We start from the raw sequence: 12,857 nt of genomic DNA, 5'->3' as shown, positions 1-12,857 counted from the left end.
ACACTGGGGTGGAAGATACTTGCATAAGTTATTGACAGAGTTGCTTAGGTTCCATCTCAGCTAAACTCTCCCTGACAAATTCTCTCTTGAAAGCTTACAAGTCTTGCTTGAGCCGGTAAACTGAAAACTGCATCCAAAACCGTTAGGTATGCCTTGATATTACAGAATGCAGGGAAAGCTTCCCTGCACGGTGGAGCCTCAGACAGCCCGTCGTTCCCTGGTTAACCTGAAAGCTGGTTATGCTGATTAAAATAACAGTCCATGTTTAAATATAAGCTTCATCACTTTAAGATAGGCCTTTGCAGGGGCATATTCCAACAATGTCAGGGTCTGAACAGCATGTCCCTAAATTTCTAAACATTCTTCTGATATTAAAGGGTCAGTTTCCCCAGGGTGAAATCTGGAGAGGGAAGGAAGAATATTTTACAACTCTAAAGAAGGTAGTAATAGGAACTTTATTTTTGCTTGCCATCGTTTTTTGATTCAGCTGTAAGTATTCTTTATTGAAAAGTGACCCCGGAAATTTTTAAAAGTTTACTGAAGACTTTTATTTTCTCTTTTTAGATGCAGAGATTGGCTGGCCTGGAGAGACTGTTTAGGAAGCTCTGAGCTCACTGATGCTGATGTGGTTGGGAAAGACTAGGGACACTGCAAATCTGGGACTCCAGTACTGAAAACTTTCTACTTTTAAATGCGTGCATTGCACCAGTCTCTAACTTGTGGCTGCATGAAAGCCTCATGCAGCAATTGGAGGCAGCCAAATGGCTCCTGGAGATACTGCGATGGTTCTGTTATCTGCAGCAGCTTTACTGTCACATGAAAAGCAAAAGTGCCACAACCTGACACTTCTCAGCTGTGGAGCTGGCTTGGACCAACTCCAGAGCTTGTGGCCAGGTGGCAGCTGTGCAGGCTCGGTGCGGAGGGATGATAATAGCACGGAGCTGTAAACAGGACGCTCCACCCTGCCTCGGCGCCTCTCATGCGCCCTCCTCCTTGTGCCCGAAACGCTGTGCTGTGCACGCAGCCTTTGCACCATAAGGAGGGGCAGCCTGCTTCCAGCAGTGCCCTGCCCTGCATCTCCCAGCTGCCCCCTGCCCTTCGGGCTTCTTGGTGCTGCTTAAAAACAAACTGAGTAGTTGGGTAGCAGAGTTGTACTTCATGAAAAGGAACGACAGTTCTCGCTGTTCATACATTAATAGCTTTAGATGTTTGTCAGCCATCGTACACAATTGATGCAGTTGTCACTGTAGGTGGCCATGTCTCCTCTGCTCTCGGTCATGTCTGTTCCCGAGGTCCTTTCAGACTGGTTTTGACTGTTGCCCTGTTGAAGATTTGGAGTTCGAAGGTGACCCCAGTCACTCTGGATGCGATGGTTGTATCAAAGGGGGCCTCTTGGAGAGCTCTGGGGGGGGATGTGTGCTGCCAAAGCAGTGTGGGAGGGGGGCTGCCCTATGGCAGTAGCATTCAGTTGTTCTGCCAGCAGCCTAGTTGGGGAGAGCAGCATGAGAGGAAGAGACAGCTGAAGTCATACGTAACGGAGATGCAAGTAAAGTAGCCTGTGGGGGCAATGAGGCACTGAAGAGGAAGCTGCAAATACTAACGAGTTTCTAAATTAGAATTAGTGGTGGCTGTCTTACTGTTAACTGTTGGGAGCAGGGAGTGTGCCTTGAAACGCCAGCTGGACCCAACACAGTAAGTGTTTAATCCAGTGTGGACCTTACGAGGTGTGGCTGTCATGCAAGGTCTAATGCTTCTCTCGCCCTCCCACATGGCTTTTTGTTCCTACCCTTTTCTCACCTAGAACTCGAATTCCACTGCTCAAATGGTATTTAGCTGATAAAAAGATGTATTTAACAGGCCATGTCCCTGGAACAGTCTCAGCCCTGGGTGCCACAGCACCTTTGTATACAGAGGTATTTGTTAAGCACTATGTTGTGTTTGCCAGTTTTAACTCTGGTTTTAGTGTGGTTAACTTGGTACCTGCCTGCCACGACCTCATTTTGGGGAGGAAGGAGAGAATGTCTGTACACAAAGCACCTGGAGCAGAGAGCTGTGCATGGCCTTAATATCTTACCAGGAGGCCACAGGGCTGGTTCTAATGTGCGTGGTAATTTGCATCTCTAATCAAAACAAAATGCAAACAAACTCTCCTGCTGGCTTGAACTTGCCTCTTTCTTGCTCCCTTTTTGGTTTTGGTGATAACGCCTTTTTTCAGCTGCAAGGGTGACGACAGGGCTGCAAAAGAGGGCAGCTGTGCTGTCTGCCTGTGGGCTGTGTATTGATCACATCTAGCTTGGAGCTGGCCAGGATGCGATGGAGGAGACAGGGAAGGCGAGCAAAGCGTGTGCTCTGTCTCCCCGTGCTGTAGCCTGCCAAGAGAGATACTTGGCTCTCCGTCCTTGCGATGGGATTGCACTGGTGTGCATCATTGCGGACACACAAACTTTAACCAGTCTTATTTACAAAGCTTTTCTGTTAATCGTGTTTCTAGCTACCATTATTAAAGTAATGTTTGAACAGGCAGCACGGCCATCTCATGGAAGCTGAGCAGACCCAGAGCTCCTGGATTTGCAGTCGGGCCCTGCCAGTGATGGGTTATGACAGTGAACAGGTTGCACATCTCCCGTTCTGGTCTTTGCTGAATCATGGAATCATTTAGTTTGGAAAAGACCTTTAAGATCATCAAGTCCAATTGTAAACCTAACACTGCCAAGTCCACCATGAAACCGTGTCCCTGAGCACCACGTCTACACACATACTAATGACACCAAGCACTTGTGTAGTCCCGCTGGAGGATCCAAAACTGCATGGACTTTATCTTGGCCTCGTTGAAACTGGAAGCAAGCAATAGCATTCTGCTTTGGGGGGAGCTGAGGCACCCAGGCTCCCTTTCACTGTTGGGTCTTACCATGGGCAAGAGCCTGGGTTCTCTGACTAAGCATTGTGCTCCAGTTAGTAAGAAATATGGCCTTATAGGCAGCGTAGTGGGTTTTTTTTCCTACAGAGCTCATGCAAAAGCAATGCGGACATGCTGAGTATTTAATTTGGTTGTGTAGCAGCTCCGTTGACTTCGACTGGAATGTCTGATCAATGCCTTCAAGCAGCCGCTTAAGGACTGCAATAAAATCTCTGCTTCTAGAGAAGCAATCTCTGGGTGATAAGCGTGAATACGGCTCTCTGCAGCAGAGCAGAGGAGTGAGTAGGAGGGCAGATTGGGCAGTCGATCCACCAGCCCTTGCTGGCCCACTCTACTGAAGTGGTGTTTCTGTTGCTGCTTGTTTTTGATAGCTGACTTTGAGCAGCAAAACTGCCCGCACTGAGGCTGGGCAGCAGCATGACCTTGGCAGGGAAGAGCTGCTGCTGTTGCGAGAGTGGGAACTCACTGGGCACGTTTGAAGTGATAGAATTCTGGCTTCCAAAAAGTAAATGGACTTCTCCAGGCTGTATGCTCCTTCTTGTGACCTTTGCAATGGACCTGAGCTTGTTAATTGTGATAGCTGTTGCTGAATCTTGGCTTTGGAAGTCTAATTTTCTTTTATTTCCCCCTTGTCTAGCTAGCATTCCCTGTGCTGCTGCTGTTGAGAAGACCTGCCGTCCCCGGCAGCCCCGTGTGCGACGCACCTCTTCACTAGACACCATCGTGGGCTCGTACCTGTTAGGACAGTGGCCGCGGGACACCGACGGAGCTTCCACTTCATGCATGAATGACAAAGCTACCCAGGTATAAATGCCTGCAGACTGCCCTTGAAGTCTCTGGGCCAGGAGAGGGTTGCAGAACTGAAATAAGCTGTGTAAACTGGGGGTGAATAGGGAAGGCATTAAATTTCCATCCGTCCAGCTGCAACTTTCCAGGAAGGCTTTTTTTCCCTTTTTGCTTCTCAGCTTCAATTGATTCCACTTTGGTGCAGAGTTAGAATTTCCTTGGCCTTGTTTGGAGGCAGATGGCCTCTGGCTTTCTGCTCCAGTACTGGCTCAGTGCTACTTTTTTTTTTTCTGGCTTGCAGTTCTGGGCCAAGTCCTTATATAACACTCGCGGGCTGTGTGCCACACGCTGCGAGGAGTCAAGGGTGCTCCCGCAGAAGGGCTCGCTAGCACGAACGGCGCAGCTCTCTGCTGTAGAATGGAAAAGCTCCAGACCTCGAGGAACTCTTAGCAACCTGTAAATATTACTGTATGGCAGCAAATAGTGCTTGCCTATCTGCAGAGGTGAAAGAATTCAGAAGGATAAGAGCATCCGTTTGCTTAACAAGTCGTTTATTTAGCACATTCAATCTCTGTTAACTTGCTGTTTGATCTTTGCTATTCAACAATTTATTACTGGGCTGTTTGCAGGAAATTCTCAATTGGATTCCAACTTCCATTGTCCTTTTCCAAAGTGTTCTTGCCTGCTTTTGTTTCAGTTCTAGTGCCCAAGAGTGCTGCTGAGGGCAGAGGGCGTGCTGGAAAGGAAGGGAAAGAATTTGTCTAACTTTATTTCTGAGTCATGGAAGCACACTCTTCCTTTCTGTCTTCATCAGCAACGGTGGGAACACTTAACCCCAGTCTTTGGGGCTAATTAGTTTTTCTTGCATGTGGCCCTTTCGGGGAAAGGGTTGGAGAAGAGGGGCACCTCCTTCTTCCCCGAATGGAAGATACCACTGTGTTAATTCAGACTCCATGCTGAGCATGGAGCTGATCACTCCTCTGCAACACACCTGGCCTATTCACTGCAGAGTCTTTCATCAGTTATCTGCAAGTGTCTTGCAAATGCTAATTTTACCTTGCAACATGCTTGTGAAATGAGCAGTGATCTCCACTGTTTCACACACAAACCTCTGTGTGTCAAATGACTTGTCTGTTGAAAGCTGGGATTAAAGTCCTCAGTTCTAGACCACCCTGTGCATTAACAAAATGTTCCTCATCGTAACCTCCAGGACTTTGCCATGTTTTCAGGCTTAATAGTTATCAAACTTGGGACTTTCTCTGCTAGCCAGTACATGTTTACTTCCCTCCTTATTCAGCTACTGATCAGCTGTTTTGCAGAGCTCTGTAGATTTGCTATCATAAGGTGGTTAAGTGAGAGATACAACTGCAGGTGCTCAGTGTGGGGGTGAGGGTGGCAGCACTATACATGATTTGAGCTTGTGGCTTTATCTTGCTGTGCGAAGCAATTTTTTTTCTCTCCTTTTTCTGAGGAAGCGGTTTTGCCACAGTTAGTACAAAAGGTTCTGTAATTTCCTTCTGCCTTGACAGTCTGCCTGCGAGAGGTGGGACGCATATGTGCTCTTCATTTTCAGGCCTTCCTATTGCAGACAGCATCTTTTCTTCCTTTTTAGGCCCTTTTTTTTTTTTTTGTGAGCACCGGTGCAGCGCTCAGTGCTCTGGGTATCACAGCAATAGGCTGCAATAAGTGACTTCCCAAACAGGGCTCAGGAGGCTTCCGGTGACTTGAGGAGAGTTTTGGTCGCGTCCTACAAAGCAGGACTGTTCTTAGCAGCTGGAGTTCAGCTTCCCACAGACTTGCCTCTTGCAGTAGTGTGGGATAGGGCTGCGGTCTTGTCTCTTAGAACTTTGCCTCTTCTCCTTAGCTTTCTTACGTGCATGATCTACTGGGATATAAAATGACACAATGTTTTGGGATAACGGCCAAATAATGATGTTTGAGTTGTTTAGGAGAGAATATTTGAGGTAGGAAATGAGATCAGATGTGCCACGTGCTGAAACTGCAAGGTTGGTCTTTGCCGTAGGATTTCCTATCGTGTTGGTCGGCTCCTTGGCTCTGTCTGGCACGGTTCAGGGGTAGCACAGGGATGGCAGTGACTGACTGCTCTGAGTTTAGCAGGACCTCAGAGCAGTGGTTCAGGCTGAATGGATTTCTTCTCTCAAACCAAACTGAACACTGTAAGTCGAATAGAACAACTTCTGTGCCGTGATGTCTGCTGCTTACAGGCATCGCAAAATTGAGACCTAGACAACAAATGGTTTTAGCTGTAGGGAACGCAGTGCGCTCTGCTTAGTGGTGTGTGTAAGGAGGGGTTTCATTCAGAGCCTAAGTCAGGAGAGGGTTGGATTTCTGCCTAGAAATCACCTGTATCCCTTTACAGAAGGGAAACCTGGTACCTCTCTAGGTAACTTGCCTTGTTCCTTTGGTTTAAATAGGTTTTAAAACCTGTTTTGAGAGAAGAGGCTTCTGTCATCCTCATGACTCAACAGGGTTGTTTAAAACAGCTGCTGTTCTTGCAGTAGCCTCTGGGGAGATCAGTTAAGCTGCTTGGAGAGGAACTGTTCTCAGGCCCTTGCACCTTCTGGCAGCCTGTCGCTGAGGATAGAGGAGGGAAGTATCATCCAAAGCCTCCCACAGAAATGGCAGGCAGCAGTGACACAGGGTGAGCGTTTTGAGAGGCACTGAAATGTGATGTTGGGAAAAAATGATGGCTGGTCTTGAAAATGATGTGCCTTGGGACTGTTCCAATCCTGGAGTCTCCACCGAGAGGACAAGAGTTCAGTGGAAGGAAGTTCACACCCTTTGCTGATCAGATTAAGAGCCCTTTCTGATTTCCATTGATATTCAAAATGTAGCTATTGCTTGGAAAACAGCTGCGTAATGTGGTGCTGAGGCTGTTTTTCTGCATGAAGAGAGTCAGCTGAGAACTGCCAGCCCTGCAGATGGAGGGACGTGAGCTGGAGAGGCAGCTGGGTTCTTCCAGCACTCTGGCAGCAGCAGCAGTCATTCAGTCTGCAAGGCCAAGCTCTGGTTTTGGTTACGCCTTTGAACTCCGATACGGGAGCCTGAGGTCTCAGAAGCAAGTTGTGTGTTCTCACAGTTGGGTGAGGCTTTTCCTCTTGGTAATGCTTCTTCGTACAATGAGTGCCTGAAACTCTACGTCACCGTTCATCAGACGGGAGCCTGTGCAAGCAGCGCAGGGGGCGGTTGCGGTTGTTTCTCTGGGGTAATAGTTTGGTGCCCTTTATCTCACCAGGTACTTGGGGTGATTAAGCCACTGACTTCTGGGCAGGTCTCTGGCCATGTAGGTCTGTGAGGTCCGGTTTCCTGATAGGCACAGATCTGGCCAAAATGACTTTGTTTTGGCAAATACAAATAGGTGGCCATCTCTTAATGTGCATTACTGAGTATTGTATTAATGGGGGAAGACTGGAATAGGACTGTGAACAGGCAGTAGTTGATCACTTATTCTTAGGACTCTACTACCAGTCTCTAAACCAGTAAATGTTGTGATTATTCTCAGCCGTGTTTCTCATCACTTCAGACTCCAGTGTCCTGGCATGATGTGGAAGTGGGGAAAGCCAGCTCCAGTACTCACAAGCGTTCTGCTTCTTGGGGTAGCACAGATCACCGCAGAGAGGTAAAATAGACCCCTCCCTATGCTTGAGCAAGATCTGTGTTAGTTGCTGATGTATAGGAGGCTCCTGCTTGCATGGGAGGGGAGTGGGAGGACAGGATGCTATTGAAGATGAGACCTTAGCCCCTGTTCTCATACCTAGCACTCTGTGATTCAACTAAAGACTGATCTTGTTGGCTTCCTCTAGCAGGCAGCTCTTGTAAAGTAGCTCCACTGAAACGCAGTGCATTGCTCGTCGGTGCTGTGGTGTATGTGGGTCCCAGTGGGGCCTGGTTCCTAATGCTCTGTAGGTGGAAGATAACCCAGATCCACTAGAGGAAGGGCACTGGCCACACTGCAGCAGGGGAGTTTGTGACGAGGCCTTGTGAGTGCTTCTGGTCCGTCCTTTGAGAGGTGGCTGGAGCTGCTGCTTGTGCGATTGAAACAGTCTCTATTTTGGCACTTCCTTGTGGGTTGGACGAGAGGGGGAGGAGAGAGACAAGGCATGATCCTTTTTGGTGGAGGTGTGTTGGCTTGTCTGGTTCTGTAGCTGAAACTTTGTTTGCTAGATTGCCAAACTGAAGCAACAGCTCCAGCGAACAAAGCTAAATGGCAGAAGTGGCAAAGAAAAGGAGAAGAGCTCCCCACTCCAGGGGGACCATGCTGTCCTTGGATCGCTCAGGGTACGTTCACATCTCCCCCTGCTCTGCTGTCACCGTATGTCCTAGTGAGGTGGAGAGCAAGTGCCTTTGGGCAGGTGTCCAAGCTGTTCTCAGACTTCTGCTCTCATGCCTGAGAAGGGAGAATTTTTCCTCTGCTTCCCCCACCTCTTCAACCCTGTGCTTTGATCTGCAGTTAGTGAGTTTACATGACTCTGCTGTCAGTCTTCTGCCGTCAGCCTCCTGGAAGGCTTTGGCTGAGCCCTGGAGAGCTGTAGGAACAGGGTGTAACTGCTGCGTTTATGCAGATATAGCTAACTTCTTTGATTCTGGATTGTTACAGGACTCTCCTTCAGGCTTCCTTTCTCCATCTCCCATTTTGAGGCTTAGCCCCTGCTTGCATAGGAGCCTGGAAGCGCTAAACCAGGAACTGGAGGAAGTGTTTGTGAAGGAACAGGGAGATGAAGAGCTTTTGCGGGTAAGTGAAGGTCACAAGATTGCCCTGAATCTTCCGGGTGGTCTTGGAAATCCTTTCCTCTACAGACACTGCCTGTGTCTGGTTTTGGCCATGGGGACAGTCTTTGTGTCTAGTTTTAGTTTGTTCTAGGCATGTAACTGTCTAAACTGGGTCAAGTGGCTGCTGGCTTCCCTCCTTAAAACTTGCTGGTGCTATGAGAGATCAGCCAGTAGTAATCTCAGGATAGATGACACCTCATTGACAGCTTTAAGACACTACCTTAGACTGGCATCCAAAGGCTACTTTGTACGGTGCAGATGTGGGAGCAGTGATCCCAGACAGCTTACGAACTAAAGTGCATCACGGGATACAGAAGGGCCGATGTCCTTCTGGTTGCAGAAGGCTGCTTCGCTCCCTGGAGTGGAGGCTCTGCCTGTACCTGGGTCCAGCACCCCAAGTAGCTGCTCTCTGTAGGTGCAACTGCTGTTAAACCTCTGGACTGGTGACGGGGATTTCTTGCTCCTCTAAGACTTTGATTCCTCCTTAGATATTGGATGTTCCAGACGGCCACAGGGCGCCAGCGCCTGCCCAGAGAGGCTCTGGAGATGCGTCCCTGACTCTGGAGCCCAGCAGTGGCAGCTGTAGCAGCCTCTCTCTTTCTCCTTCGCCTTCTGTGCCTCTCCACCTTTCTCCACACACCCCGGTGAGACTGGCAGCAGAAGAGCCCTCCTCTGCGGCAGATGAGGTGCAGCCAGATCCAAAGGAGAAAGGTAAACACTGAAAGCAGAGGGGCTGTGCGAGGTCAGGGGAGACAAAGGGCCAGTGCTACGAAAAGCTCGGTGCAGTGGTTCCTCCCTGTCTGCGTGCTGGGTTGGAAGCTGCAGCTGAGATGGGAGAGAGGGTCTCAGCCAATTTGGCTAAACTGTAGCGGACTTTTAAAGCTCCAGTAATCACCTTCCAGGTGGCTGGTTTCCAGTCCTAGATGGAGGATGTGAGCTGGGAACTACACAGATAAAATACTGCAGCTTTGGGGTATTGTAGCCTGCAGCCCCAGGGTTAGAAGAGCATGTCTGGTGTTAAGTTAAAGAGTGCTGTTGGATTCTTTTAAAAATGTCTCAAAATCTCTCGTTTCTTCCCTGCTAGAGGAGGGCAGCCCTTCACCAGTTCTGGCCTTTGCTTCTTCTCCTCGGCCCAACCACAGCTACATGTTTAAACGGGAACCTCCTGAGGGATGTGAGAAGGTTCGGGCCTTTGAAGAAGCTTCGTAAGTATGAGGAGTTGTTGGCAGAAGAGAACTCGTGAGTTGGCCCTATGGGAGGATGCTGGGGTGGGGGCAGCTGAGGCTTCTGTTGCTGCAATTGCCACCCCTACCCTGTTCTAAAAGTAGGGAGCAGCCTCTAGGAAAACACTCCCAACAAAAACGTGGCTGCTCGGGTCCCAGTGGGAAGAGCTGAAAGCTGAATTGCTAACCCTCAGAAACGCTTGGAAGGATCTTGTGATTCCTTGCCCTTCCCAGGCGGTAGGTTTTTCTCAGCCAGCAGAGCCTGTTGAGGAGAAGAGGTGGTTTTCTTATAAATAAGTGTGCTTTCAAAACCAAACAGAGGCTCTTCATGCCGCTCTGTACCTGAAGAGCAGTGCAGCTCACAGAGGCAGGTCAGCTTTTAGTCAGGCTCTTTGAAGAATGTGCAACTCCAGGTGTTTTCCCTGTGGCTGCAGGCACCCGCTGCTCCGTGCCCTTGGGAGTGTCTGTTCCTAATCATGTCCCCTCTCTCTCTCTCCTTCAGCTCCCCCAGCCCTGATCAGCCTTTTCAGCCTTCCTGCCCAGATAAGAACAAAGTGCACTTCAACCCCACCGGTTCTGCCTTCTGCCCCGTCAGCCTGGTGAAGCCTCTCTTCCCAAACGTGGGTTTCCTCTTCAGGGGCTTTCCGGCTTCTTCCAGCCCTGGCACGGGCACGTTTACATCCTGCCAGCCCACAGCCCCCACCCCGTTCCTTGGGGTGCGGAAGGATGCTGCAGTAGATAGCTTCAGCGAGGTGTCCAAGTCTCCTTCACTGAATTACGAACACTGGAAGCGTGGCCAGCCAGAGGAGAGCGTCGTCTTCCACAGCTCTCTTGTGGTGTGAAGCCTTTGGGAATGCTAGCCAGCAACAGCAGCTCTGGCTCCTCAGTGCGTCTCTGCCAGCCTATGGAGAATAGTGCCTTGAAGGTGGGACGTGACGGCCAAGAGGCAGCCCTAGGATTGAGAACCACAGCAGGCTTCCTCCGAGGATGATAGAAACTGTGAAGTACGGCGTGCCACGGGACTCCTCACTGCTGGAGAGGCTTGTTTCTCCGAGCCTCCCCTGTTCAAAGCACTTTCCTGTGTTGAATTGTCTTCGTTTCCAGTGTGATTGTTTTGCTGGTGAAGAGCAGCCGGGCACTGCTGCGGGGAGCAGAGCCAAACCTTGTGCTCCATGGCTCCGTTAATGAGGTTGAGCTGGGAGAATTCAGGTGGGGCTTCCTTGGCACCCCTCACCAGTGTCTGGGATTGCTGAACCCCGGGGAGGGGGGAGAAGGGCCCTGTAGGACGGCTGCCCTTGGGTGTATTGGAGCAGAAAATGTGTATCTGCACTATTAAGACAGCTCATGTTGGCACAGAGAGGGCTGGAGAGCAGCGGGTCCCTGACTCTGCCTCCCCTGGACACCTTTACCCTTTGAAAGGAGCCTGGAGGTTTAAGAATGCTGTGCTAAATGGGGAGAGTGCAGGTGACTCAATGCAGGCTTCCACAGATCTGTGCCCTGGAGAGCTTGTGTGGCTGAGGGTGAAGGAGGCGTGTGAGACATGAGCTGTCTGTCTGGTCTCCCTGTGTGTGGGCAGAGGTGTCTTCAGGTGCCTTGGCCGTGCTGCAGGAGGAGGGGATGGAAGCGAAAACTGGCAGTGCACAAAGGTTGTGCTCGAGGGGGGTTGCTGCTGCTGTAGAGAAACTGCCTGCTGCTTTCCAGCCGTGAGCCCCGACAGCCTGGCTGGGGCTGGCTCCCTGGGGTGGGATGGATGGGTGGAGGGGGGATCCGGGACCCCTCTGCCTCGCGGAGGGCTGGGCTTTGTGCACAGAGCTGTGATGCGCCTGGGCAGGAGTCTGAAGCGCTGCCGTGTCCAGCAGCGCTGTCCCAACACGATGCCTTAGAAGGTGAAGCGATAACACGGGAACATTGATTGTAAAGCCTCTTGACAACAAAAGTATTTGATTTTGTGTTCTGTTGCAAAGGCTCTGGGTTGTATTGAGAATCCTATTTTCTTGTATCTGATGTAGAAACTCTATTTTCATCCAAAGACACTATTTTTGCAGCTGTTTGAAGTCTGTATTTTATGTATGTATTGCAGAGCTTAAAGGAGGAATGTTAGCTTTGGAGTTCTTGTCTTGTGTTTAGAGGGGGGGGGGGGTTTGCAGATGGTGGTATTGCCAGTTAAAAGGAAACAAAATAAATATTTCAGGCATCCAAAGTACTTCTTTGGGATTTTAATATATTGAGTCTAAACTCGAGTCTTCAGAGAGGTTAGCAGACGGATGTTGAAGCCATGAACAGGCTGCCAGCGTGTTTTCTGCTGAAGGAGTATCAACAGCTTGAGGCTGTGCTCTGAAGCCCTCTGCAAGCCGGGCTGGGCGCTGGCCCTGCCGGGGTTTCATCCTGCCCGGCTGGGCTCGCCGGGAGGTGCTGGGTCTCGGCTGGCCCCGCAGAGCGCCCGGGACTCGCTGTTCCTCAGGTGAAGCCAAGGCCAAGGGGCAGTGAGTGTCAAAACATCGAACGTGGTAAACTTGTGCCCGTTTTAGCAGCGTGAACGCAGCTTCTAAATTAGGCTGTGGAAAGGAAACGCACTCGCCTGAAGGGAAACGCCTCCATCCATAACCGTACGTGAATGCTGCATCCTATAGCCCCGGCTCCAGACTCCTCGCGGCTCCCGGGTGTTGCGGGAGCAGAGCCGGGGGGGCGAGTGCGGGCGGGCCTCGAGGCGGAGCCGCCGCGTTTCCCCTGGGGTTTACGGGGTTTCGCCGAGGGAAGGGGGGGGCGGAGGGCCCAGGCCGCGGCTGTCCCGCCCGGGGGGCTGGGGCTGCCGTGTGAGGCCGGGGACGGGCGAGGGAGGGAGGGAGGGGAGCCTCCTCCCAGCCGGCGGGCGAAGCTGTAGAAAAGCCCGGGTTTATTTTACGCGCTTCCAGCCGCGGGCGCGAGCGCCCGGCCCGGCCCGGCCCCGCCCCGCCGCCTCTCAGCCACACCCGCCCGGAGCTGCGGCCGATGGCTCCCCGCAGCCCCCGGTTCCTGGTCCCGACAGAGGTTCCTGTTCCCGAGGGCTGCGGGGGCTCCGGCCGCCCCGCCGCGCTCCCCGGGTCCGCCCTGTCCCAGGGCCGCAGCCGCGGGCCCTGACGCCGGCCGGGGCAGAAGACGGG

The 12,857-nt window shown here is 51.2% G+C and overlaps 1 protein-coding gene across 9 annotated transcripts in view; it reads left to right on the top strand.

Annotated features, from left to right (window-relative positions):
• Positions 1-11,870, top strand: part of FAM117A (family with sequence similarity 117 member A) — a 34,081-nt gene extending 22,211 nt beyond the window's left edge. For 5 of the 9 annotated variants that reach the window (XM_072885723.1, XM_072885722.1, XM_072885721.1 and 2 more), the window contains 7 exons: positions 3,555-3,721; positions 7,227-7,343; positions 7,889-8,002; positions 8,322-8,456; positions 8,983-9,205; positions 9,579-9,699; positions 10,220-11,870. In XM_072885723.1, coding sequence (XP_072741824.1) covers positions 3,555-3,721; positions 7,227-7,343; positions 7,889-8,002; positions 8,322-8,456; positions 8,983-9,205; positions 9,579-9,699; positions 10,220-10,559 — 1,217 coding nt within the window. In that variant the 3' untranslated portion in view covers positions 10,560-11,870. The remainder of the gene's footprint in view (positions 1-3,554; positions 3,722-7,226; positions 7,344-7,888; positions 8,003-8,321; positions 8,457-8,982; positions 9,206-9,578; positions 9,700-10,219) is intronic. The other 4 variants (XM_072885728.1, XM_072885727.1, XM_072885726.1 and 1 more) reach the window with 3 other exon arrangements.
• The last annotated feature ends 987 nt before the right edge of the window (positions 11,871-12,857 follow it).

The sequence above is a fragment of the Ciconia boyciana genome, chromosome 22 (assembly GCF_034638445.1).
Source record: "Ciconia boyciana chromosome 22, ASM3463844v1, whole genome shotgun sequence".
NCBI lineage: Eukaryota > Metazoa > Chordata > Aves > Ciconiiformes > Ciconiidae > Ciconia > Ciconia boyciana.
The sequence above is the reverse complement of the archived record's forward strand: the minus strand, read 5'-3'. Positions and strand labels throughout refer to the sequence as shown.